The 25,955-nt window shown below is 53.1% G+C and overlaps 6 protein-coding genes across 6 annotated transcripts; 2 read left to right on the top strand and 4 right to left on the bottom strand.

Annotated features, from left to right (window-relative positions):
- Positions 1–6,195: 6,195 nt before the first annotated feature.
- On the top strand, positions 6,196–7,182 carry J4E90_005672 (uncharacterized protein; the record flags this gene model as incomplete). The annotated part of the gene is made up of 1 exon (XM_051435225.1): positions 6,196–7,182. The coding sequence occupies one exon, from the start codon at positions 6,196–6,198 to the stop codon at positions 7,180–7,182; it is 987 nt and encodes a 328-aa protein (XP_051291249.1).
- A 79-nt stretch (positions 7,183–7,261) lies between these two features.
- On the bottom strand, positions 7,262–9,335 carry J4E90_005671 (uncharacterized protein; the record flags this gene model as incomplete). The annotated part of the gene is made up of 2 exons (XM_051435224.1): positions 7,262–8,538; positions 9,143–9,335. The coding sequence occupies 2 exons, from the start codon at positions 9,333–9,335 to the stop codon at positions 7,262–7,264; spliced, it is 1,470 nt and encodes a 489-aa protein (XP_051291248.1).
- A 2,156-nt stretch (positions 9,336–11,491) lies between these two features.
- J4E90_005670 (uncharacterized protein) lies at positions 11,492–12,886 on the bottom strand (the record flags this gene model as incomplete). The annotated part of the gene is made up of 1 exon (XM_051435223.1): positions 11,492–12,886. The coding sequence occupies one exon, from the start codon at positions 12,884–12,886 to the stop codon at positions 11,492–11,494; it is 1,395 nt and encodes a 464-aa protein (XP_051291247.1).
- Positions 12,887–14,051: 1,165 nt separating this feature from the next.
- Positions 14,052–15,832, bottom strand: J4E90_005669 (uncharacterized protein; the record flags this gene model as incomplete). Its single annotated transcript, XM_051435222.1, has 4 exons — positions 14,052–14,120; positions 14,176–14,583; positions 15,061–15,186; positions 15,419–15,832. 4 exons carry the CDS (start codon positions 15,830–15,832, stop codon positions 14,052–14,054), a joined length of 1,017 nt encoding a protein of 338 aa, XP_051291246.1.
- A 1,130-nt stretch (positions 15,833–16,962) lies between these two features.
- On the bottom strand, positions 16,963–20,487 carry J4E90_005668 (uncharacterized protein; the record flags this gene model as incomplete). Its single annotated transcript, XM_051435221.1, has 1 exon — positions 16,963–20,487. The coding sequence occupies one exon, from the start codon at positions 20,485–20,487 to the stop codon at positions 16,963–16,965; it is 3,525 nt and encodes a 1,174-aa protein (XP_051291245.1).
- Positions 20,488–22,653: 2,166 nt separating this feature from the next.
- Positions 22,654–24,906, top strand: J4E90_005667 (uncharacterized protein; the record flags this gene model as incomplete). Its single annotated transcript, XM_051435220.1, has 3 exons — positions 22,654–22,721; positions 22,769–22,820; positions 22,870–24,906. The coding sequence occupies 3 exons, from the start codon at positions 22,654–22,656 to the stop codon at positions 24,904–24,906; spliced, it is 2,157 nt and encodes a 718-aa protein (XP_051291244.1).
- Between the last annotated feature and the right edge of the window lie 1,049 nt (positions 24,907–25,955).

Raw genomic sequence — 25,955 nt, 5'->3', positions numbered from 1 at the left:
CCGGTTCGTCGTGCATGCGCGTGCGCTTGAGGAGACCCAGAGGCTCGGGCCGTCAAAAGGTACGTCAGATCTGTGTGCCGTGTCAAGCATCCTGTAATGCCCCGACGGTCCCTTCAACCCGCTTGGCGATATCTTTTGTACAACAGCGCCTCAACGTTGATGAGGATTAGCGTCAACGCAATGCAACACCACCTATTCGGTAACCCAAAATTCGGTGAAAGCCCAGCATATCTATCATTAGCGTTCGTCATTCTTCCAATGACTCGCGGAAGTTCAATTCAAGAATGAGGCTCCAGGTTCTCGTTTACTTATCACGGCAGTTGGCCTTAGGTGATGTCTGTCATTTCGTCCCTACATAATGGTACCCCGAAGCCTTCATTTTCCGAGGTCCAACGACCTACCAGATAGCCAGTATTTATCTATGGGATCACTTACTATACCCAATCAATAGCCAACTGTCTTTGTATCGCTTCTCGCCCAGTATTCACCACTACGCAACATAACCTATCAGAGCGATCATTTTCTACCATGGCTGAAAGCACTGGCGCACACATACATATCGCGCAAGACGAGGCCTCAATCTTGGCCGAGACCAACCGGAAGAAGCAACAGGCTCAACAGCCGCGCCAACTGCTCTCATGTACAAAATGCAGAGAGCGAAAGGTCAAGGTCAGTCACATCCATCGATTCACATTACAGATTGCGATATAAGAGATGCGGACAATATCCTCGCGGTGCACTTTGACTGCACACTGAGCTGACGTAGCATAGTGTGATCGCACTAAACCATGCTCGGCATGTTGTGCTCGTGGCTCTCCACGCGACTGCCACTTCATCGCGGAAGATGGCAATTACGCCCCGATACAACAGAGTTATGAGCTTCGTAAACTGCGCGCCGAGAATTTACGTCTTAAAGAAAGGCTGCGCGCCTACAAGATTTCAGCAGATGATGATCTGGATCATGTGGATTCTTTGGAATCACCTCTTACTGAAGGTACTGTTCCGTCGAGACGGCGAGCTGTGAAGCAGAAGCGTTTCCAGACTTCCGAGTGGCAGGATAGCATCTACTTTGGCTCGCCTGGACTCGCTACTGTCCTCAGTGATGTATGTATATTCACACACACATCTTAAACACCAATCTAATATCACAAGTTCTCCTCGGCGGATGCTCGCGTTTTGCCATTGTCGTATACAATACCTCGAGCCTCAGACATGTTTCGCAGTCTGCCGACGTATCCCTTCCCGACTCTCTTCGTTGCTGCGCCCGATGAATGCATCCCACAGCTAATTAGCTGCCTCCCTGGAAAGGATGAGCTTATGGAGTATTTTGGAGTTTTCCAGCGGCTTGTCTGCCCAGTGCCTGTGGAGACGACGAAAAAGGAGATCGAGGCTTTTCTTTCCGATGCACGAAAGAACTCCCAACTCTATCCAGCTACTTTGGCATTGTTTTTTGGATTCATCGCGCTTGGCGCACAACACTCAGTCTGGGACAAAAGCGGAGGGCGATGGGACGCTAACGCCATCGAAATCGAGACTCAGAAGGGCAACGTCTACAGTAGGTGTATGCGAGGCTAGTGGAGTTCAATCTAACGCTCTTGATCTAGTTGCAGCAGCGATGCAAGCTTTACGACTGGCTTCATTTACACACAAGCCATCTCTCTCCGCAATCCAGACGCTCCTTATGATCGGGAGTTATCTTACCAACAACGGAAGAATGTTGGATTCGTTTGCGTTGTTCGGCACTACGATCCGGCTTGCTCACTCGGTTGGTCTTCATCGTCACCCGAAGTACCTGAATCCTGCTCCTACAAATGGGAAAGACTGTGTAATACGACAGAAGGTCTGGTGGCACATGCTGCACCTGGATGAACACATGTCTATGACCCTTGGAAGACCTCTAGGAATAAGCGGCATTGGTGACAATCCCTGGCCGACTCAGTTGACGACCGACCCGGTTTTATTACGATTCGGCGAGTTCGTTAACCACTTCACGATACTGGCCAGACAGATAATGAGTAGTAACCCCTTGACGAACGCCAGGATCAATGAGTTCACCGATATACTCCGAAGATTACTAGATACGATACCTGAAACGCTTCAGTTTCGTGACACGTGGATGCTTCCCGAGACGCCTCTGCCGGATCTAAGCGCCATAGCTACTGGTACGTTTCAACACTCTTTTGCCTGTATTTTGGTCCTCGTGCTCAACAGGTACGATCTTGCCATCGGAAACCTGCACCTTGAGTTGGAAGCATTGGAGACGCAATCCCGAGTCGCAAAACCATGGGCGGCTTTTCTGCTGTTACCCCTTCTAGGGTCCAAAGAAGACGTCATCTGGTGTATGCATTCGCTCACATGCTGCAGTATACTTTTCCAATGCTCATACTTACATCCTTCTTCTGAACCAACAGAAAATCGAGAAACATGCCACTTCTGCGACAACCTCAACTGGCAAGGATAATGTATTACCATTCCAAGCTGCCAACCGCGCGTCCTCCCTGGACTTTTCACACGAGACATACTCAACACAGACTGCACCTCGCGGAAGGATGCTGGTACTTGCTTCATCAGAAGCTCTTATCTCTGCTTTCATGTTCTTCCACTACAGAGACCCAGCTGCGCTGATCGATTGGGCGATCGCACGACAGGCCTTCAATGGATGCATGATCCTTCTCTTGGATGCATTAGAATGCCGAACCTTTACCACTGGCGCATTCAAAGCAGAACAAGCCTTCGTTGTCTTCAAGGAACTATACGAGAACAGCGTCCACGAGCTTGCAGGGTTGGCTGTAGAGAAGCTCAGTCTTTGCTTGCAGGAGTTGCACAGGCTAGTAACACTGTCGTCCGACGTCCAATCGCGTGGAGAGAGGCATACGGCTATGCAAGGGGCGCGGCACAACGAAGCAACACGAGCTTCGGCTGTGTCTGACACAGTGATGGGTCACACTGGAATGTTTTTACTCGAGGACATGAGCCAACAAACTGCCGCGAACGAAGTCTTTTCCCCGATGGCTTGGAACAATCCCGATATCGCCACCCAGACCGAAGAATATCGTCATGCAGGTCTACATCGCGGAGGTACATATAAGAAAGAAGCAACATCACCCAAGGATCATATCGCCAACGCTCGATACACAGACGGCATGCAGGGCTTGCGCAGATCGACCACGTTGCGATCAGCGTCCACACGATACGCGACTCTGTCTGAGGACGATCACATGCAGCCACATGGTTACACTGCTCCAACTTCGCCTGCAGACTTTTCAACGCTGCATGATCATCAGCTGAAGAACACGATAGATCATCGTGGGTGGCAAACGTCCCGAGGAGATGAGAGTAGCCGTCCGCTTCACTTATATACCCAATTCCAATAAGTCGCAGCATCAGAAGACCCGCAGCACGACGTGGTTTGGCATCATGATTGGAGTCATGATGCACCCGGAGTAACTCAAGAGCGCAGGGCCCAATCCTCCGCATGGCCACAAAGGCATAACTCATGTCCCGCCGTGCCTCCAGTCAACATTGATCCGCCAATTCTCAGGCCAGCTTTCTCCTCACCAGATGATATCGACAGACCCACAGTAGCGCGAAAGTCGCTAAACGCGCCCATCACCTCAGCTGAGCTGACATCTTTCAACACATCGCAAAGCTTTCCCCAAGTTGCAGAGACGAACCCATGCGCCCCTTTCACTCCCCGGCGACCAGCACCATTACAGATGTCAAGCATTGCGGAGATTACACCAAGCTTCTCATCGACCGTTCTGGGAGGGTTTTATGGACAACAAGGGCAGATCAGATCACAGGTCGTGACATACCCGTCAACTGCCGCTGCGTCGTCATCAATTACGCCTATGACTGAGAACATGAATATGAACGACTGGAATAGATACACAGGCAGCGAAGGCCTGGAGTAGGATATCATTTGATCGGTACAGCACTGCCTTGACCAAATTGCCAAGGGGCTGGCCGCTTGTTGATGAGATGTATATTTGGTATCGGATATGAAGCTTTTCAGCTCCACATCATAGCGAGTCAGAGTGAAAGATATTACTTTGCCTTAGTCACACACATCCAGTTGCCTGGTTCGGCATAGAATCATGTGTGCCAGCAGACAAGATTACTGAACCAAGATCATTGACATTGTTCTCCATGTTTCCCCATTTCCCTCTTCCAGCTTAGCTGAGTACCCGACACTTCGGTTTAGATAGCACGTTGACGTGAAGCCACCTGGGAATATTTGTCAGAAGCAACCCCATAGTCTGGGTTCGACGGCTGCTGCCGATATTCGCTGGAAGCCGCGCGAGGCTGGATGTACGACTGGCTGGTATGCAACCACCGCATTGGTAGTGTGTGAGAAATCTGGCTCAGATAATCAAGATGACAACCTGTGAGTGAGAGGATGATCCCGTGCTGCGTGGACCCATTACGCCACAGCCCGCCACGGCTTTACCTGACATCCACACTCTCACAGGCATACATTCTCCCGTCTCCACTTCGCCAATCACAAGTTACTCAACCCTCGTAAAAAACAGCATGGACACCACACGCTAGTCAGGCAATCCCGATAGTCTGGAGTGACAGGCTGTCGGAACACGTCTTCAGGATCGAGGCCCCCAGAGCCGGAACCGCAGTCTCGATATCGGTGAGGTACGCGCGAATGCTACGTCGCACAGCAGCCAACCAGCCGACAGCCACACGCAGCAAAGCGCTCAACGCCGATAATTGCACATGCTGCAGGGCGCCGTCGATAACGTCGCCGATCTCCACTGCTTCGAGCCGCGAAGGCGAGTATGTTGTTCCGAGCATTGGTTTCGCGCTCATCCTGATCGACGGAGGACTTGCTCTGGGACCAGATTCGCGAGCTGCGGTGGCGTGGAGACATGACTCGAGTCAACACGTGCAACGTTGAGCCTCACTCTTTGGTGATCTGCGTTGTGCGCGTGGATGCTGGGATGTGTTGGTGTTGACACCTCGTGGTTTGCGCTGATCTTTTGGTGGTGGCGAGTCGAGAAACGCTTTTCTCAGCTTTCACCGGGTGTTTGCATTTGCAACGCAGTGCAACGCAATCGCGTCGTCATAGAAGGTAATGAGATCTTTTGCTGCAGGTGTGGTGTCTACCGGGATGTCTGCACGCGCTGACAGTACGCCTCTTGGACTGCTTTTTTTCTCCTGCATTCCACATACACTGGTCGAGCCGGAAGCGGTAATCCATACATGGACGCGAGGAAATTTCGCCGTCTCGTGCCAATGGTTCAGTACGATGCTAGGGCGTACTTACATGATCGTGAACTCCGTAGTGTGTCTCTATCTCGACTGGTCGGTGTAGGCCATGTTGAAGCGGGAGAGGTAAAGTAACACGGCGTTTGTGTGCTGATCTGGCCTGATGACTGCATAGTGTATGTGCAGATATCTAGCTAGTGTAGCCAAGACCTCTTCACGATTATACATGTGCAGAATCTGGTACACGGGCGCGTATGTCGCTAGTATGTGTGAGTCTGGACAGGTCGGATACCTCAGAATAACATGGTCGATGATAGCGTAGGCCCAAGTCTGCGTCGAATGGGTAGCTTCCTTGCACTCTTACCCGCAGCAACTCGAACCAAAACCAGGCACACCGCCCACAATGAAGTCGAAGTACTGTTTGTCGAAACTGTGAGGTATGCCTTGAACGATTGTGTTGAGCATCACGAATACACTTCGATGTTACAGCGGTCCTCAAGCGACGGGTAACTTGGTCCCCACTTCCCTGCGCTTCAAAGACTGTACGTAGAAACTGTGTCGCATTCCTAGGTAGAACAGAAAGATAGAGCACCCTGATATTCCCGTGCTGTAAAGCAGTCACAGCACAGACGCGAAAAGTTTGTGGGCGCATGCCGCTCATCGAGACATAAAGGTGATGGATGGATTGCCGTTCACCGTGAACGTTTTGGCAAGGCTGAGCTGGTGCCTAATCGTCGCAAGAACGCGGGAAGGATCGGAGTAAGCACAACACCTGATGCTGTTGGTCGGCTGTCCGACAGTGCCGATGGGGCTTCTCCTCGTCAAAGAGAGTATTTATAAAACCATGTTCTATCGTAATAACGATGGTAGTTAGAGTGCGCACGTCCGATCCGATTTGCCCGTAAGATAGAATACCACGGCACGCCTATTTACCGAGTGTACATCACAGGATAGCCCATCATATCATACACAGCTATGAGCATAGAAGAGCATGGAACTACCACTCACGGAGAAGATACCCGCGAATGTCGATACCCGTTAGGAAATGATACCTCAGATACACTGACGCTTCCCGACGGGCGCAAGCTGGGTTACGCACAGTACGGGTCGCCTACTGGTCGTGCCATCTTCTATCACCACGGACTTCCAGGGTCGCGCATCGAAGCGGCTTCGTACCAGGATATCGCTCTTGAGTTAGGTTTACGGATAATCGCGGTCGATAGGCCTGGAATTGGGTTGAGCACGCCATATCCCCAGCGAACATTGCTGGATTGCCCAAGAGACGTACAACGTCTCGTTGACCATCTGCAACTCGAGAGCTACTCCGTGCTGGGCGCATCTGGAGGAGGCCCCTATACTCTTGCATGTGCAGCAGCACTCCCTGCTTCAAAGCTCAAATGTGTGTCCGTTGTATGTGGGGTCGGACCAATGGACATCGGCATGAAGGGAGCAGACTTTGAGCACCAGATTGGCTTCCCGTACGCATGGAGGTACGCGCCTAGCTTCCTCATCAAATGGTTCTTCAGCCGGGATGCTTTCGGGCGCATGGATCTGAGCGACGAGCAGCGTTTACAACGTGTGCTAGACCCCTCAAAGCTCGCCTCAATCAAGGATCCGAGGGATCGTGAGATCATGGCAGATGAGGATCTCATCCGCCTGATATTACGATCAACTCGTGAAGCGAGAGCGCAGGGGTTCGACGGTATAGCGTTGGATGGGCGAACGATATGTAGTGACTGGGGTTTCCGGGTCGAGGACATCAGGAAGGATCTGCCGGTGCAGTTGTGGTACGGCAAGGATGACTGTTTCGTGCCTGCCCATCATGGAATGCAGATTGCGGCGAGGCTGGGCGGTGACAATGGAAATGTCGTTTTGAGGGTGGAGGATGATACGCATACGACCATCTCGCAGAGGTGGAAGAGGGCGCAGCTTGAAACTATTGCTGCCGTGATGCAGGGGTGAGGCCCCGGTGGTGCCAAGCCCGTGCTGCCTCGGCTGACCCCACTCTAGCCTTGCACCTCGGATTATCATGAATCTACACTCAATCATCAACACCATGTTCTTCGTCCCGGACGTTCCAACCTGTCCTTCTCACCAAACTCGCTCGTCCGCCTTGCTTGCGGGTTCTCTTCTCTTTCATTTGTGTACCTTCAATTTTCTGTTTCTGCGCCGCATTCTTTTCCTTGGGCTTCATGAGCCCGTAGTGCTCGAACCATGATCTTACATACTCCCAAACATCGGTGGCCACTGCCCAAGGCCTTCTCCCGTACACCAATCCGAGTGCGACCACAACGCAAACGGGTATGCCGATAGCCCAGAGATGCCAAAACTTTGGCCTCCCAGGGCGAAAGTCGTCCCCCATGCTGAAGATACCAGCAAGCAGGGTAAGCGGGAAGACGATGGATGCGAACAAGCTGAGACGGAGGCCGAACTCGCCGTCTGAGACGCCTCTGAACGCCGCCCGAAGATTTGCGAGATCGTTTGAGACAGAGTTCAAGGCTTCTGCACGATCGCGTAAAGGCTGCATCCTTGTGTGTATTGTAAGGAAGTCTTTTTGCGCGTCTCGGATCGCCAGGGATGCATTCGCGTCGACACCTTCGCAGCCCAATTGCACGCCTAGGCGTTCGAGGTTGAGGTACATTGCACGCCAGAAGTGGTTCAGATGTCGACGCATGTAGTTGATGTCCTTGGCGATCTCGTTGATCTTCAGTAGGTCTAGCTTCCATTTCTGTTTACTCAAATTGTCGTCGATTTGAGCTTGATAGTCATCCGAGAACCATTCACCCCTGGCGATGGTCGTATTCATAAGCTCAAGTTGGTTGACCCAGTGTTGAGCGACATGTTTTAGGAGGTAGTATGCTGCGTTGGACGATTTCTCGTTCGTCTCCTGGATCAGCTCGGGAGTAGCAAGCTTGGTCCAGTAGAACACCATTTCATCCATAGCACTGGTGAGGTTTCGCTTCTCCCGGAAAACTGGAAAGTTCACCTCTTTTGTCCCCAAACCGACTTCGGAGAACATCAGTGGGGCCAATGTGGAACATCCGTTATGGTACGGCCAGCTCTGATGTGAAGTCTCCTGGAGGGCATGGGATGCGCCCCAGTCTTGAGCTCGCCAGAGTGCTGACCTGCTGTCAAACGGCTCTCCGGCTTGTAGAATCAAGCAGTCATCCAAGGTTTTTCGGGTATTGCTGTCGAGTTTGATATCGCCCACCATCTCACACTTGCTCCCTGCCTTCCCCGCCGTCGATGAATCATCCGCCAACTTTATCGATGATTCTTTGCCTGTCGCAGCAAACGCAGGGTCAACCAAAAGAACCGCTAGAGCCAGCGCGAGTTAGCCACAGTTCAAGAGGCGAGGTCGACACGAGAAGCTTACCATCCCATCCCAAGCCATCCGGTTTCCCGTCCGGCAGAAAGTTCTGCGATGTCCAGAACGACGCGCACCGTCTTACGAAAGCATGCCTTCGGTCAGGCTTGCCTAACGAAGGTATGTCGATATCCTTCCACCTTTCGTACCTCCGGCGATTCACAGCAAACGAGGTCTGTAAGCTCAGAACGTCTATCTTATCGGGATAGAGCAAAGTGCGCAGCTCGTAATAGCGCAAAGTGAATGACTGTCCCGGCACTGACATCGATGGCAATCCTCTATGGGGGATGGACCAGGAGTCAGTGAAATTCCAGGTATTCATCTGTTCGCTGAAAACCAGAGGGTCGACGCCTAGATGATGGCCCAGTGCATCCACGTAGTCCGGTTCCATATCTTCAAGGATGAAGAGCCGCTTGTGTCTCTCTTCACGGCTCTTATTGGCTGGCTTCTCCTTAAGGTACTCTCGGAGCGCAGCAGCGCTTTTAAAGCCACCTTTTTCCACCTCCACGACGCTTTTGGCCTTGAACTCCAAGCAATAGCATCGGCCCGGCGTACGTTGATGCTCTTTCTCGTAGTGTTGTCTGACAGCCTGACGGCCGGCTTCTCCCTCATTTGCTAGCTTTTCTAAGAAGGACTTGAGCGCTGGAAACGCATCCTCCAGCGTGTCGAGACATTGCAGATAAGGCTTTCCTTCGAAGCGGGGAGGAGGACTGGTACGTTGTCCGTTTTGTGCCGATGAGTCGGTCATTACGATAGGATCTTTGGAGAAATCCATCTTGATAGCCGGAAAATAACACAATGGAAACTGACAAATACTTATAGCGGGCCAAAAGAGCAGGCTGAGAAAGAGGACTTGCGCGATCAGCTCCTTTTCTTGACCGGATGCTGACAGGATATAAAGGCACAGTTCAGCGCTGCCTTCGAACCCCCTCGCGCATGGTGGCTTATCTACCAGTGCTCTTAAATTAAATGCACACTCTCAGTTATGCGATTATTTCGTCATTTTCCGCAGAAGTCCAACGCGGCTGAGGATGCTGCGCCCGCTGCCCAGGTGTGGCTGCCTGAGCTGATACTGTAACCCCGCATAGACCCAGCCGCACTTCCACATGATACCGGAAGCAAAGATATTCTTCAACGACATTGACCTTTCCGTCGCAACTCCCCTTTCTCGAACTAAATCCCAATCTCAAGTGGGTTATCATGGCGACTTCAAGTTCGTTTTCCCCGTCAGGTACCCTGGCGGATGACCCAGTCTCGCAGCCGCGGAGTATAGCACAGCCTTCTCCCACCGATTTCTACAAACATGAATCACTCGATCACTCGCTGCCTTCCATAAGGCTGCTAAAGATATCGCCAATTTTGTCAGCCGAAGGCCTTATCCAGTGTTCTATGTTGCATACGACCATAGAACATGCGCCCTATCGTTGCCTATCGTACGCGTGGGGTCAACCTGAACCCAAGCAGCTTGTGTTGATAGATGGGAAACAATTCTACGTCCAACCGAATCTCTTCGAGTTCCTGAAAGTTACCAGAGCCGATACTGAACGTACAGCTTATACATATTGGGTCGACGCTATCTGCATCGATCAAAACAACACGGCTGAGCGCAACCACCAAGTCATGCAGATGGGTAGGATCTACTCTGGAGCCGAAACGGTTATCGCATGGCTGGGACTCGCGTCTGCAGAGACGGTTCTAGCTTATCATACAGAACTACAGCCGAGGCTGGATGCTGATTCTTGGGAGACACGAAGTCGCGCGCGCAAAGCAAGAAGAGCAGTATCCAGGGATTTACTCTGGAACGACTATTGGAACCGAGCATGGATCACGCAAGAACTCAAACTGGCGCGCTGCATTGTAGTTGCAATCGGGTCATTAACGATTGCAATCATTGAACTTCAAAGCATGATCCGTGGCCTGCCATCGGGTACGTTTGAAGCTACCGATCAAGTTTTCGCCCTTACTAGCAGTCACAAAGTCATTGGCAGCCCTCTAGCAAGCCTTCTGTTAACGTTTCGTAACAAGAGATGCAGTGTTGTCAGAGATAGGATCTTCTCATTACTTGCACTGTGCTCTGAGACAAATGCTATTAAGGTCGACTACGGCTGCTCGGTTTTTGATCTGGTATATTCTATCGCGAAGAGTAATGAGCGTACTCTCTGCGCTTGTTCCACTCTTGTTGTTATGCAAAGTCTTGCGCCTGAAATCGACGAACTTCCGCCCGACAGCGATTGCCGATCCAAGAAGGGACCGTATGTTGAGATCGAGGCAAATGGAGCTGATTGGGTACACATTAGGGACCAGAACAAATGCGCTGTTCTTGACTATATCTGTTCCCATGTTTTGGTGACGGAGACGAGGTTTGTGTATGGTGCAACCTCCTGTGGGCGAAAGCATGTCATAGCGCCTAGAACATCGCCGCTCGCGAAGGCCAACGCGTACTCCGCTTATCCGATAGAGCCAAAGAGCGGGCCATTCCCTGGCAGAAGCTTTGCTGCAATCGGCCCAGGGTGTGCACGCATCAGGATCTCTCTTTGGTATCTCTTTGATTTGTACAGTAAGGAGCAGCACCTGCGTATGATAAGCAGTCATATCTGTTCGAGGTCAACGACTGGAACTAAGGATTCGACGACCTCAGTCCGTGTGGGTTATGGCAACTGGGACATCAACGCTTCCGTGTCGCCACCAGAAGGGCCAGGGTACTAAAGACGGACATGACAAGTCATCGTTGGTGACAACACGAAGAAGAACTTTTGAATATGAGTTTCTGTTTGGATGAGTGTGTGGTGAAGTCGCGGTGAAGTCGCTTTATCACATTGTCTCATGTCACGCAGCGAAGAATAGTGTCAATCCTCCTAGATACCAGACTAGAGCACTAATGTGAGCCCTTGCAAATACACTTCCTTACTCCAAACTTTTAAGTATCGCAGGCAAAACCTCCACCTCGGTGAAATCCCAAATGGTGCTCGAACTCCCCGAAGCCCAGTTCGCGCCTGTCCAAAACGTGTTCGTCATGCCTTGCAGAGCCACGAAACGCTTGTAAAAGCCGTTCTTGATCTCATCGACCGAGACGCTCAAGGCGAAGGGCGAGTGGTTATTGCTAGCCTTTATCGTCGTAGATTGATTGGCAGGGGGCAGATCAAGCGCATCGCGAATCCTCTGGACCGTGGCGAGAATATCAGAGGTGAAGAAGTCGTCCGAGGCTTCCGTGGGGGTGGAGTATTGCACTGAATAGAGGTTGTCGATTTCGGCGGTGAAATAGTATGCGCCTGGCAGCCCGGGGATGCCGAAGGCGGCTTTTGCGTCGTAGTTGTAGAGAGAGACGCCCTGTGGGAAGCCAGTGTTGGCCACGACTGCGTTCCAGTAACCGCTGCTGTTGAAGCGAGAGAAAATCTTTTTTTCTTCCGTGTTCAGGTCCAGGAACTGGTCGAGGAGGGCGATCTGAGGGGGGATGGTCATGAGAAGTTTCTTTGCGCGAATGGTTTGGGTGCCCGATGGGGTCTGCGCGACCAGAGTGACGCATGACGGACTGCGTGTGATGGATGTGATGTTGGCGCATTTCACGACAGAGCTATTGCCCATCCCGAGTTTCTGTTCTGCGGCATCCCAGAGCGCCTGCTGGTTGTGGTTTGCTTGCGAGACTTTGGTCTTGTCTTTGCGTGCTGAGACTTGCATGGGATTGAAGAGCTTCATCACGTAGAGGGTAGGCTGGGCTAGGATGTTGCCCATGCCTTGGAATTGCAAGAAGCCATCATATGCCAGCGCGCCCAGGTCGTATTTCCGCAGGAAGTCGCCCCAAGGCATTAATAGGTCCTCCGGAACGGGATCAGGGAGGTGGTATCCACGGAAGAAATCGTCTGGGTACTGCGTGAGAAGAGCCTCGTATTTGTCCAGCGCTACAGCAGAGGCGTTGGCGTCAACGATGGGCCATGATGGCCCAACGACCGAATTCCGGAAGTCAACTGCCTTGGGCTGGCCACCGGGCTTGAAAGGAGCGAGAGGAATGTTGAGGGAGTCGAACAGGTGTCGAACGGTGGTGGTATTGACGAGGACTTGTGTGCCGTAATCGAAAGTCTTGCCGGTCGCCGTATCCTTGTAGGTGTTGGTGTGTCCACCCAGCCGGCACTCTTTCTCAACGAGCGCAACCGATTTTCCAGACTGCTGCAGCCGGATGGCAGCGTGAGTGCCACTGGAGCCTCCACCGACCACGAGCACGTCGTAATCGTATTCATTGGCGGTAGCCAATGAAAGGAGACCGGGCGCCACAGTCAATAAACCTAGCCGCTGTAATTGTACCATGGTGGCAGAGGGTCTTGGGGAAGAAATCGAGAGGGATGTGGTGCGGGAAAGAAAAACGGTGTGACTTTGGTACAAGCGATCAGAGGTCTTAGATGAAGCGGACCGAAGACGGGACGACGGCGCTATTCATCTAGTGTCGGCGAATATGTTTGTCGCCTCTATGATGGCCTCGGGGTATACAACAAGAGAGCTAAATTCTAGGTTTGACTAATAGTCTTGTTACTACATCAGCGGCTGCCCTGCTCACCGCTTCCTCATTTGTAGCCAACGCCTACGCGAATGCGATTTCGCCTCGACCTACGGGAAATCTATCACCCTCATGATGCAACACTTCAGGAGCGGAAACATTTATCCAATGGGCTGAATGCTGAATTCTACACCCATAGGGCCAGCAAAAGACGAGCGAGTTCTGAGGCGCGTTCGCGCGGGTAGCATGGGACTTGCTTACGCGTCATTAGCCGGTTTTGAGTACGGAATGAAGGAAGCTGCATCAACATGGTTGGTGTATCGAGATGAAGTCGCGGGTTGTAGCTGCCATAGAGGAGGCTGGAGACTAGGCGACGTGACGCGCTGAGATACGATGTTGGGAGTGGGTCGAGTAGCGGGCTACTCGACTCGCCTTACCAGCCTCGTGGGGCTAGCCGCAAGACCCACTTCCATCACTCTAGTCCGGTGCCTGCAAGAAGTCGCAATAGACGCTGCCGACGTCTTCTCGTGATCGCACTTGAACCCAAAAGTGACGTCCCTGGTAATGCTTCTTGACAATTCCTCACGAGCTCGATGCAGGATACATCAGTTATCGAATCTTCACGACCGTAGTGAAATGGATGACTCCATGGAAACGTCAAGGCTGAGGTTACGGCAATAATCAACGTAGTAAGCAAAGCCCCAGATTGTTTCCCTCCATGGGGTTTGTTTTGGGTGAATTGAGTGTAGTAATACCGCTTTGCCATATTCTTCTGTCCTCCCATATCAGGAACGAAGAATGAGTCTATAAATGCAAAGACACTCGAAACCAAGGATAATGCCTATGATGATAAAGAGGGATAGGGGTATACCAAAAACGCCGATAACGGAAAGATCCTAATCCCAAGAGTCTGCGGTGCGCCGAGTGTATCTACCAGTGGGATATGCAAAAGTCGATGTCATCGATATAACCACAAAGCTACTCCTGCAACTGGTGCGTGGGGCAAGCACCCCGGCCTTTCTTGTCCCACCACTCCTTGATACAAGTCTGAGACACATGTTAGCACCTTAGGCCCATCGTACTGGCAAAAGGAAAGACATACCTCATGGAACTTGCACCAGCAAACCAACCTAGCCATCTTGTCCCCAGATTCAAAGTCTTCCAGACAAATCGTGCACTCGGCCTGTCTGCCCTCTTCATCAACACAATCCTTCTCAGTCGCGACGTACGGAAACATTCCACGCGCAGCATGGCTCATTCGATTTGCGTTACTGGCGCCTTCACCATTACCTGCACTGCTCATACCGCGGGTGCGTTGAGTGGGCAGGCTGGCAGATGTTTGCGGCGTTAATGCGGCTGTTGGGCCTGGAGAAGCGGAGTGTAGGGCGATGCATTCTTCAATGTGCTGGGTGCGGTCTGAATCGTCGTTGTCAGGGCCCTTGGGAGGAAGCTCTTCGCCACAAATGGGACATTCGTCTTCTTCGGGGATTTGGCGGCGAGGCCGGGTTGGCTGGGCATTCTGAGGTTGAAGTGGAGGCGGTACAGGGGTTGATATGGCTTGGCTGAAAGGACTGGTCCCCGAAAAGGATCCGTACCCGAAGTTTACACGATTTTGGGCGTTGCGGGCCCGGTTGTTAGCTACGGTCTGGGAAATGAGAGGTGCGCGGTGATGTGGGTGTTGCTGCTCGATAGCAGATGGCGGGAGAGGTGGCAGCCGCCGCTCTCCCATGTGCGAGCCCGCATGATAGCTCACTCTCCTACTTTGATTGCTCTCATTTGTGGGGTCGCGTATGCCATATGCATGGCTCTGGCCTGCACCGCGTGAAGCATCGTGTACGCTTGACGACGATCTGTGTGCGCGAGGATGTGGGGGTGGTGGAGGTGGGACCTGTGAAGATCGGGGTGGGATGGGCCGAGAGCCATGACCGAGTGAATCGTATCGTGGAGGTGGGCTGAAGTTTGGATCAGGTACACAAGGATTGCATACGCGGACTTCCTCGCCTCCGCCTAGCGCTGGGTTGCGGAACGGGCCGAAAGTTGACATGGCGCTCTCGTCTTCTCCTGTCAAATCGACGAAGTTTGCTATACTTTCAGACGGCGGATGCACGATGAACTGGCGTGGAATAGTAATGCGATGTGGCGAGCATGAAGCGCACACGACTCTCCCGCATTTCCTGTGCTTGTTGTCAGTAAACAGTCCAGACGAACGCAACTTGTAGGTTTCCAAGCAGACGAGGCACATGACCCCAAACGTCCGATGGCTGACACGACTGCGACCATAGGTCTGGCGGTACGTACCTGCAATGATGCCTCCTAAGTAAGAATGTAAAGGGCTTCTTGCACACCGGACACTGTGAGACTTCGTTGTCCGGCTGCCATGGCGGCAGCACAATATCACTTTGTCTCCTCATGGTGCCTGTGTTCGCTTGTGATGTGACGGGCGGAGTGGGAGGTAATGCGCGGACGGAAGCAGGCGACGAGTCCACCAAGATGGGATCCGCACTTGAGTCGCCCGCGCTTTCCGAGTGCATGCGTATGCTCGACGGCCGCCTCATGGGCGAGTCGGCGGTTGTGAGACGTCGCTTGCGGTCTGAGCTGCGGGAGGAGGACGAGTCGGTGCGTTGCGAGGGGCGGTTTGGGAGGGTGTATCGTGACGGGGAAGGGTTCGAGCGAGGTTCGGTGGCGGCAGCGGGGTTGCTATGTGCAGTCGGTGGTTGCTGGTTGGCAGTGGATTCGGTACCGTCTCTCAGGAAGTCCATCCATGTTTCGCGGTCCTGGGCCAGGAAGTGTGATGCGACAACGCCCTGTGAATGATGTCGGGAGTTGCTGCCCATAACAGCCTCGCGTGGCCCGTCTATGTTGCTGCTTGCTCCGTCATATTGACCGCCGTATGCGTGCGAGTGGTGTGAATAGGGTCCACTCGGGCGTTGATTGGCGTTCGGAGGCATTTGGGAGAGCTTGTGACGGATCGATGCGACCGAAAGCGGATGGAGCGAGCCAACAGAGGTCAACTGCGCCCAATTCACGCGCGAGTGAGCAACGGCTTATGTGATGGTGAACGGGAGGGGTGCTCTGCGTAGAGAAGGTCGGCCGGCTCACGGCGACATGCCGCCACTTGCTTGGGCGTCTGCGTCGCGTGTGGGCTTTGGCACTCGGAGCGTGGGTAGCGCTGCTCGTTTCAGTCAGCCTGGAGCCACAGGGCAGCTATCTTTCACCCGCCTATAAGTCGCGCAGCGCTGGGTTGCGGTGTAGAGGCCGGAGGTGGGTGGGTCCTGCGCGTCGGCTCGGCGAGGGGAACTCCAACCACTCTGCTGTATGCGCCGCCCGTGAAGGTGCAAAGTCAGGAAGATAGATCAGAGAAACGTCAGGCGACAAATAGCGCACAACGCGACACGTACTGGTGAGCAGAGAGCCGTGGCTTCTAAGCGTGGTCGGCCAATGTTGGAATGCCTCAGGCGCCACTACGCTGTTATCTTAGCGGTTTCACGCGACCATCTGCGCCGCCACGCCTGCCTTAGCCTTGCAAGGGAACAACGGTGCGTCGCCGCGTCTTCGTCGGCCCTCTTCACGTGTCAAAACTTTGGAGCGTCCATCTGCCATGAATAGTCGTGGATTGACTGAGATTACTATTGTACGTTACTACTCGTGCCTGTGCACTCCGTTCCGCTTATGTATATAGAAAGTATCAAGAAGTATGTAGTGGCCCCGTCTACGCCCAAAAGAGCCCATCGCTCGTGTATCCCAAGCAACGCTATCAAAATCGCTTTTGCACAACTATACAGTAAGGAAACTCGTAAGCGCACCTTCTGCGCCAAGATCAAAATTAAAATGGGAATCTATCAATCCCAATGTGGTATACGGGAAAACAGACATGAATGAAATGACTTTTTCATCTGTGGTAGCTGCGCCCACTGTGTTGTGTGCTGCCACTGCGACTACGGTCCACAATCTCTGCCGAAGCCTCAAGGTGACTTCCCGCGTCATAAACGTCACGTTGGACGCTGTCTTTTGTCACATGGTGCTGGACAACACCAGTGCTGAGAGGACGCTCCGACGTTCCACCAATCGCTGGGGGCGCATTCAGTTCGCTGACACCGTCGTTACGGTATATGCTCGATGCTGCTGATGGCCCAGGCGAGCGCTCTGGTGAAGGTTCGGTGGATCCAAAGGGTAATCGAATGGGAAGGCCTCCAGGTCCGCCCGGTTGCAGGTGCTGACTTCGTCTTTGACTGCTCGGACTCACTGACGTCGGCACGTCTATAACAGTCGACAGCCGGTCTGGGAGGAGAGCAGCTTCCGTCGACTTCGTACGACGTGAGTTCTTGCGCGGTATTGATGGCACGCGACTTGGAGGTCCTGGTGGTTGCGTAACGCGGGAAGCACGCGACCCAATTCTACTGGGCAGCTCGATTCCGCCAAAACTCTCAATGGGTCCCAGAGCCGGTGCAATAGGCGAAATCCGATTGCCTGGATCGTAATTTCGTTCCTCGTCACTCGTGTCTGAGTCGCTATCGGAAGAGTCTCGTCTCCCTCCAGCCAAGGCAGCCGCTGTCGCTACGCCTGACCCTCCTGATGCGTTCCGAGCTCGCGGAGGTGACTCAGGACTGTCCCGATATGGCTCCTGCACGACTGCTGGCGACTCAGCGTCTTCTTCCACGGCCATCATCTGCGGTGGTATTCGTGTACTTCTGACCACTTCAAATCCCTTGCTCTTTTCCTTCTTCCGCCCACCCAATAGGTTCAAGCTCTTGAACCAACCTGTAGCCGACGAGACAGGACTCATTGGATCCGCAGGCCCTGTCTTCAGCTTTCGCGTAGGCTGAGAAGACAAAGCAGGGCCACGAAGTCCATAGTAAAAGTCTGACTCGCGCACGGAATAATCGGTATTGTTGTTGTTCCTTCTATCAAGATTTGGGTCCGAGTCGTCTCGATTCAACCGCAGATAGGCTGGAGCAGGTGTGCCGGAAGTACGCGACGGGCCTTCACCGGCTTTGATAGCTTCAGTGTCCAGATTGTCCGAGTAGGGGGCGTCCACAATGTCTGCACTCCCCAGAGGCGCCTTGCCTGGTGCAGCTGCGGTTAGAGAATCCATAGTATGCTTGCGAGGGCGTGGAGGTCGATAGTATGGATCCGCGGCGTCCATGGTGCCCATCGTTGGTCGGCGAGAGCTCTGGCCAGAAGACCCACCACCTAAGAAAGTGAAGGGCACCGGACCCGATCCTGGAGTTGGACTGACATTTCCGTAGTCGCCCTGACTGAAGCCGTCAAATCCAACACTTGCCCGTTGGCTGTCTCGGTCATAAGGCCCATTCAACAGCACGGCTGAACTGGCAGACATACTTCGAGATCGACTGTTCATGAGCTGTATGTTCTTGTTCTCATCGTGTGACAACATGGCAGCGTTCGAGTTCAGACTACCACGAGTGTTTCGATGAACGTTACGTTTCGACAGTTGTCGCTTTCCAAAGACCGCGGTAAGACCACCTCGCTGGTCCGCACCTACGCCACCAAGTCGGGCAGAAACTTCGATGATTGTCTGAAGAGCGTTCAGGAAGAAGCCGAAGACCAAAACGATAGCGTGTAGTAACAGGATGATGTATCCGATCCAGCCTTTGGGTGCTTCATCCACGTCGAGGGAAGGTACGAAAGCTACCGAAAGAAGGACGCAGATGAGTCGGATTGTGGCGAAGAAGGTATGGTACGCATTCATCGAAGTATTCGACTGGAACGGCCGGAAGGCATGTAGAGTAAGGATCAGAATAACTTCGCATATAGCAAGTATGATGATTTGCGCGATGCCAGACGGTTGAATAGCGCCGATAGCGATGCCACGGATGATAGTGAGCAGGACAGGGATGAAAGAGAATGGAGCGGCATCATCCGAGTAGGTATTGTAGAGTGGTCCATAGGTCAAGACAGTAGGGAGGTCGTCAAACAAATGAGCACGAGGGCGTGTGGTGAAGATAAACCAGAATATCCAGGTAACTGATCCGGCGACGATGATCAGCATGATGACGGCTGAGGAGACGACGGAAGCCGGCGAGCGTGGACCGACTACGAGTTGGAACAGGGATAGCGCTATAATCGGAAGCATGAAGTAGTTGTACACGACACGGATGATGTTGCCGGCGGTGAAAGACCAGTTCTTCCCAGTCAGATCACCATCTTGCGTGTTGGTAATCCAGCGGAAGAGCCAGCGTATAAAGAAGCCGAGCTGGGTAAGCACAATCACACAGGCTATCAGAACGAGTAGGAAGATGGCCATGCACGCCCATATATCACGCTCTCTACTCATCCCAACGTACTGACCCAGGCGGTTCAGGCCGTAGGTTCCGTTAGCAAAGTAGATGCCGTCAACAAGACTCTGGGAGCCGTTGCCTTGACTGACGAAACTCTGATTAAACAGAAGTAACGACCAACTGGCCTGGCTGACGACGGGCTGGAAGTAACCAGGGTAGTTCAGGCTGAGACTTCCTGCCAAGACGATGAACTGGATGTACTGCAAACAATCTCCAAATCCTGGCGTGACCAGCCGCAGCAGGTCCTCATCTCGACCATAGTTACTGGTCCAGCGGAAGATGTTTGACGTTCCCCATGGGCTGCAGGTCGCCGCGAACACGGTTGCAATAGCCACGAGGGCGAGCACGGCAGCCGGAAGGTAGCATATCGCGTCGGATAATTTTTTGCCGAGGTCTGGTGTGATGTTTGCAGAAATGCAGCCGAGAGCCTGTGCATTGTCGTCACCAGAAACGATGCGCAGTGTCGAGGCCCAAGTCGAGAATGCGTACGAGCTACCGAAGTTGTGTGCGACACTGACAGCTGGTAAGGTCCAGAATTCGCTCAAGTTCCCACCGAAGGATGGAGCCACCGGGCAGCTTGTGTTCAGTACGGACTGACAAAACTGGGCGGCGGGCGCGTTGTATGCGTTGTAGGTCAGGACCTTGTTGTTCCAGAACAGAGTAGTGTAGTGCTTGTGGTTCGGAGCGAGGTTCACAATCTTGCCAAACGTCATATTCGGGTCCTTCCAATTGTCGTCGTTCAATGGTGGGTAGTCACCAAGCTGGGCCTGACCCGAGACATTGCCGTATACGGTGACATTAAGAGTGTGATCCGGACTGAAGTCGGCCCAGACGTATTCGGGGGTGAAGCGGAGGTAGGGCGTTTGCTTGCCGTCGGCCAGGTAGACCCGTGTCAGGCAATCTTCAAAGTTTACGAATACGGCGCTTGCGATTGGCAGGAAGGAGGCTATGGCGAGGAAGACGAGAAGGGGGAAGAATGCGCGCAGGGCCGGCAACGTAGATGCTTTCCGTCTCGATCGTGGGGGCGTCTGTGTGGGTCGTATCGAGGGTATCGTGAGCTGTTCGGACTCAGGGAGCCGCAGCGCGTCATCGCGCGAGGTGGTAACGGCCATCATGACGTCCCCCTCTTCATGTTCACCCTCCAGCCTGCGTCTCAACGCGATCGTCTTAAGATGGTGTCGCAAAGATGGGCCGGTGGCGGTCTCCAATGGAATGTGTGGGCGTGGCAGTAGTTTCGTGGGCGGCGTCGGGGGTGCGGTGGGTGAGCGTAGGTCGGAGCAGTCTGTTGTGGAATGCGTTGGGGCACAGCTGAAGAGTGTACTACGGCGAGCGAGGGTAAGCCTGCTGGGAGTGAAACAGGCGTCAGAGGAAGCTGCGCCGATGAGCTGGCAGGGGCGACGGAACCCGGGCGATCAGCAGCGGCAGTGCATGGACAAGAAGACGATAACAAAGCGTCGTATAGCGAGTGTACGAATCGAAGGCGGGTGAGGTTGGAGAGCTGGAGCCGGAAACCCAAAGCGTTGGTAGTGAAACTCCTGAGGCGAATGTTTACGGTGGGGTGCAGCGGATCAGGAAAGCCAGGCCATGGAAGCGCGACCAACAAGGCGCTAGCTTCGTATACGGTGCACACACGCTCCTTCCGTTTCGACTCGAGGTTGGCCGCAGAGAAGGTGCGGGAATGACTGTTTTCCCAGCGCCGCCACGGCTATGATGCTGGCCTTAGCTGGCTGCACTGGCGAACAGGGCGGCATCCATCGCGTTAACAGCCCGTACTATCGCCAGGCATGGGCGCAACGTCATCGTCATGCCACTAGGGGAGCTCTGTGTAAAGGAGAATTAGGGCCTGTTATGCTCAATCGCGATCCGGACGGAGAAGACGCGCATGTCACGGCATGTGATTGGCCCGCAAACACACTTTTAACAACTTCAGAATGCGGAAGTGCCACATCCCTAGCGCTATTGGCAGGACTGAGCAATATCAAGAGTCGACATTTCATCACATGTCCAGTATCAAGGCATGCTTCCCAGTATTACTACACATCGACATCTTTAGGCCAGCTGCCGCCCGTCTTTTGTTGAGGCCACCTGCTGATTAACGCGTTGTTCTTGCCTTAGAGCAGTGGCGCAGCCAGCAGACTAAATTTAGCGTCCTGCCCAGCCGTGTCGATCCAGGTTTCATCCCGCATTCGCAGACCACAATGCGAGTCTTCTGCATTAACATGCCTAATTTTTGAACGCGTAGCTCGGTGCGCTCACGGCTGCTTCTACACGGTGTTTCTTGATTCAGTCAGACTTAAGCCGGCCTCAGCCGGGGTCCGTGGTAAGCATCTGTCTCAAGACGTATTTGACGTGTCTGTATGCTCGTTCACATGTAGTATGTTTGACTATCGTTATCATCATGTATCGAAAGGACCATCTGCGTCAAGAAGTGGACGTCGACCGGCCTCTTTCGCAGCCATCGACTCTTTCCAGAGATTGGAGAGGCTATGGTCTTCATTCACGTGTATGATGATCAATCTTAAAGGCTCATTTGGTTGTTCCTCGAAACCAACGGTCCACACGCAATTCGGTGCAGTTGACTTACCACTATTCGCACCATCAAGGTCAAGCTAGTGACATTGCATCAGATTCCCGACTACGAAGACACAGGTTCACGACAAAGATCCGCAGACCATCTCAGATATGTTGATGCAATGGACGTAGAAATGAGGCGTTTGGTCGTCCAGTTGGGACGCATTTGCTTGGCGCCAAGCACCGTGAACCATCTCGTCATCTTGCAGTTCATCGCGGTTCTCAAACAGTCGTCGTGAGTTCGTGTCCGGCAACACAGAACCACTGTGACGGCTGCTCGGGACACGTCTGAACAGATCCGTACTACCCTACACCTTGGCAATCCCTCGCGTTCCTGTCACCCGGATTTCTTTCAGGCGGCACACCGTCTCAAGCTTCATCTGGCAGGTCCTGCAAATACAACATGCGCGTTCCGTGGAACCCCGCTCCTATCAGCGATATCATCGTCCAAAAAGCACAAGTCCAACGTCTGCCCAGATGCCGGCTCAATAAAAGTCGGTTAAGCCGTGGAAAGCTTCCTTGGCACATGGCTAATGAGGCAGGTGCGTATCTTCAACGTCTTGGCAGTGATTGTGATGCTCCGCTCCGCATAGTGACGCCGCGCCCGATAACCCGGACTACAAATTATGTCCCAGTAGTCCGGCTTGATCTCACAGAAGTCTCTCCTGCACTTCCGACTTCTTGAATCCGTCTCAAGCTGTGCAGAAAAGATGGCCATCAAGAAGGTGCTCGTGGCCGCTGGCCTCTTGCTGGGGTCTGCTAAAGCCATAACAGTCGAGTAAGTCCAGCCTAATGCTTGCGCACATTCATTCTGACGATACTTAGGGGCATGCTTGCTGCACCTCGCAGGAGCACTGGTAACTTGAGCCCCAAGGGAGTGAGTCGACCAGCTTGTCTCTTATGGTGGCTGGATGCTGACTTTGTAGGACCGTGCTTTGTTCTCCGAGACGAAATTCAACTGGACGTCTGAAAAGTCCAGCACTTCTTGGTACTTCATTGACACCGAGTCTGGAAACATCACCAAAGCGCCCTTCGGAAGCGATGCCTCGGAGGTTGTGTGGGTCGGTGACACTGCGGACAGCATTCTCTACCTCAACGCAACCAACGAGGAAATTCCCGGAGGTGTCACTCTGTACACTGCTGATCTCAGTGGCGACTCTTTCGAGCCAACTTTGGTAGCATCTCTACATGCTCCTCTTTCTGGATTGAAGGCTGTCAAAACCGAGTCAGGCATCAACTTTGTTGGCAATTGCCTCTCATACGAAAGCAATGGAACCGCATACAACCCCGAACTTGTCACAGCCCCGAAGAGTCTCGGACAGTTATACGACAGTAACTTTGTAAGGCATTGGGATTACTACATCACTGCCGAGCGTGTTGCTGTCTTCAGCGGAGTTCTGAACGGCGGCAACGGAAGCTACAGCTATGGTGGAGAGCTCAAGAACCTGTTGTACGGCATGAACTACACTGTGACGCGCCCAGAGAGCCCTGTCCAGGGTTCCTCAAGCGACCCGGGTGACTATGATCTGTCTCCCGATGGTAGCATGGTTGCTTTCCGTACCAAATCCCCAGATCTCCCCAAGGCAAACTACACAGCTAGCTACATCTACGTTGCTCCATTTGACGGATCCGCGGTCGCTGTACCAATTAACGGACCTGGCACTACTGCCCCTGAGACAGCTCAGGGTGCATCTGGTGCTCCTGTTTGGTCGCATGACGGCAGCAAGCTGGCATACACACAGCAAGATGGCATCGATTACGAATCAGACAAATACAAGCTGTACGTTGCGGAGATTGATGGTATGAACAGCAAAGTCCGCTCCGTCGCTGAAGACTGGGATTCCAGCCCGACCGGTCTCCAATGGAGTCCTGATGATGTCGATCTTTGGGTCACTTCCGAGTTGCACGCTTCTGTTCGCTTATGGCTTGTTCCCGAAGACGCGCCAGCCGACTTCACACCCGTCAACTTTACCGGTCCTGATACAGTGCTTTCCGACTTCGGTGTTCTACCCGACGGCAGTGCTTTCGTCTCAGCAGCGGCTTCCTGGACCAGCCGGATGTTCTACAAACAATACCCTGGCCAGGACAAGCATGTCCTCTTCACTGCCAACGAAGTTGATCCAGAGCTGGAGGGTCTCAAGCCAGACTCTGTATCGAATTTCTGGGTCACCAACGATGACGGCGACGATATCCAGACCTTTGTCTTCTACCCCACTGACTTTGACCCAAGCAAGAAGTACCCTCTGGCGTTCGTTATCCACGGTGGACCACAATCTACTCAGGGAGACAACTGGAGCGTACGATGGAACTTGAGAACTTGGGCAGATCAGGGCTTCGTTGTTACTGCAACGCAATTCACCGGATCGCCATCTTACAGCCAAGCCTTCACGGATAAGATTCAAGCTAACTGGGGCGGAACTCCTTACACTGATCTCGTCAAGGTCTTTGAGCACCTCCGCGACAATGTCGACTATGTCGATACCGACCGTGCCATTGCCGCCGGCGCATCATTCGGCTGCTACATGACAAACTGGGTGCAAGGCCATGACCTAGGCCGCGAGTTCAAAGCCCTCGTCTGCCACGACGGAAAGATCAACCAAGTCGGTTCCTACGCCACCGAGGAGCTATGGTTCATCCAACGCGACAACAACGGCACAGTCTGGAACGACCGCGCCAACTACGAACTCTGGGATCCTCTTGCCCACTTCGCCAATGCCAGCACCCCCGAGTTCATCATCCACAACGACCTTGATTACCGTGTTGTGCAGGCCGAGGGACTGCAGACGTTCAACATCTTGCAGAGTTTGGGTGTGCCGTCGCGCTTCTTGCATTTCCCCGATGAGGGCCATTGGGTTACAAGCAGGCAGAACAGTCTTCTCTGGCACAAGTCCATCTTCAACTGGATCAGGTACTACGTCGGATTGGAAGAGGAACTTTCGATGGATGGCGTCATCACGCAGTAATTAGTTTCCGAGATTAAATCATATTCTTACCATATGTAAAGAATGCGATGGGAATGCATTTTCCGTTGCCAATGACGTGCCTTCTTGATTGCGCATTATCGTGAGTGCATCTTCAAGAACTAGCTGCTTCCAGTAGGTAGGCGCTTTGGCTAGCTTGGCGGCCACTGCCCCCTGAGTTCTTTCCCCACCATACGAAGGAACCCCCAAGCACCTACCTCCTAGAAGTCCACAATTGGGATCGGTCTTAACGTCGAGTTTTATGCTAATGCAGGCAGCATCGCACCCTTTCATCATTTCCCTTCTATCACGCGCCCGAGGCAATCACATCACCCTCTCTTGCAATCTGGACTCATGAAATCCACCAAACAGCGTCGAATGCTCTTCTGTGTCGGAAGTTGCAAGGCTAGCGGGGGATTTAGAATCTGTGTGCAGGTGTACAGCCACGATGATGACGGCTGACACCCCACCTGCAGCTCCGCCCCAGGCTTCCACGCGGCAAGCTTTAGCATCTTCACTTCGTTGCACTCGAGAAACAAAAGACCGGTACCCTAATACTTTGCTTACAACGCTCAACTATTAGCGCGCTCTTCCAAGCTTGTGCGTGTGATTCGACTCCAAGCCACGCCCCGTCAGGCTGTACTTATCTACTTTCAGCCTCGTCTGCTTCGTGTTTGCGCACCTCGCGCGATCTGTGGCCTCATGACGACTTTACTCGGGACAGAGCACCGTCCTCTTTTCCGGCAGGCGCCGTTGGATCATACACAACCATCAATCCGGCTCATCGAGATCACGCCTAGTCTCTCTGCCGAAGGTCTGATCAGTTGCGTCGTATCGCATGCGACGATTGGGACGGACTATGTGTGTCTGTCCTATCGCTGGGGTGAAGAAAAGCCAGATACTTCAAAGAACATACTCTTGGATGGGAAGTTGTTCACCGTACGCCAGAACCTCTATGACTTTCTTCATCGGGCAAGCACCGAGCCTGAGTGGTCGCAAGTCACGCAAAAGAAGTACTGGATCGATGCTTTGTGCATAAACCAATCAGATGG

Source organism: Alternaria incomplexa, assembly GCF_024043165.1.
Source record: "Alternaria incomplexa strain BMP 0042 chromosome Unknown scaffold_7, whole genome shotgun sequence".
NCBI classification, from domain to species: Eukaryota; Fungi; Ascomycota; class Dothideomycetes; order Pleosporales; family Pleosporaceae; genus Alternaria; species Alternaria incomplexa.
Note: the sequence above shows the minus strand (reverse complement) of the source record. Positions and strands in the feature narration are given on the sequence as shown.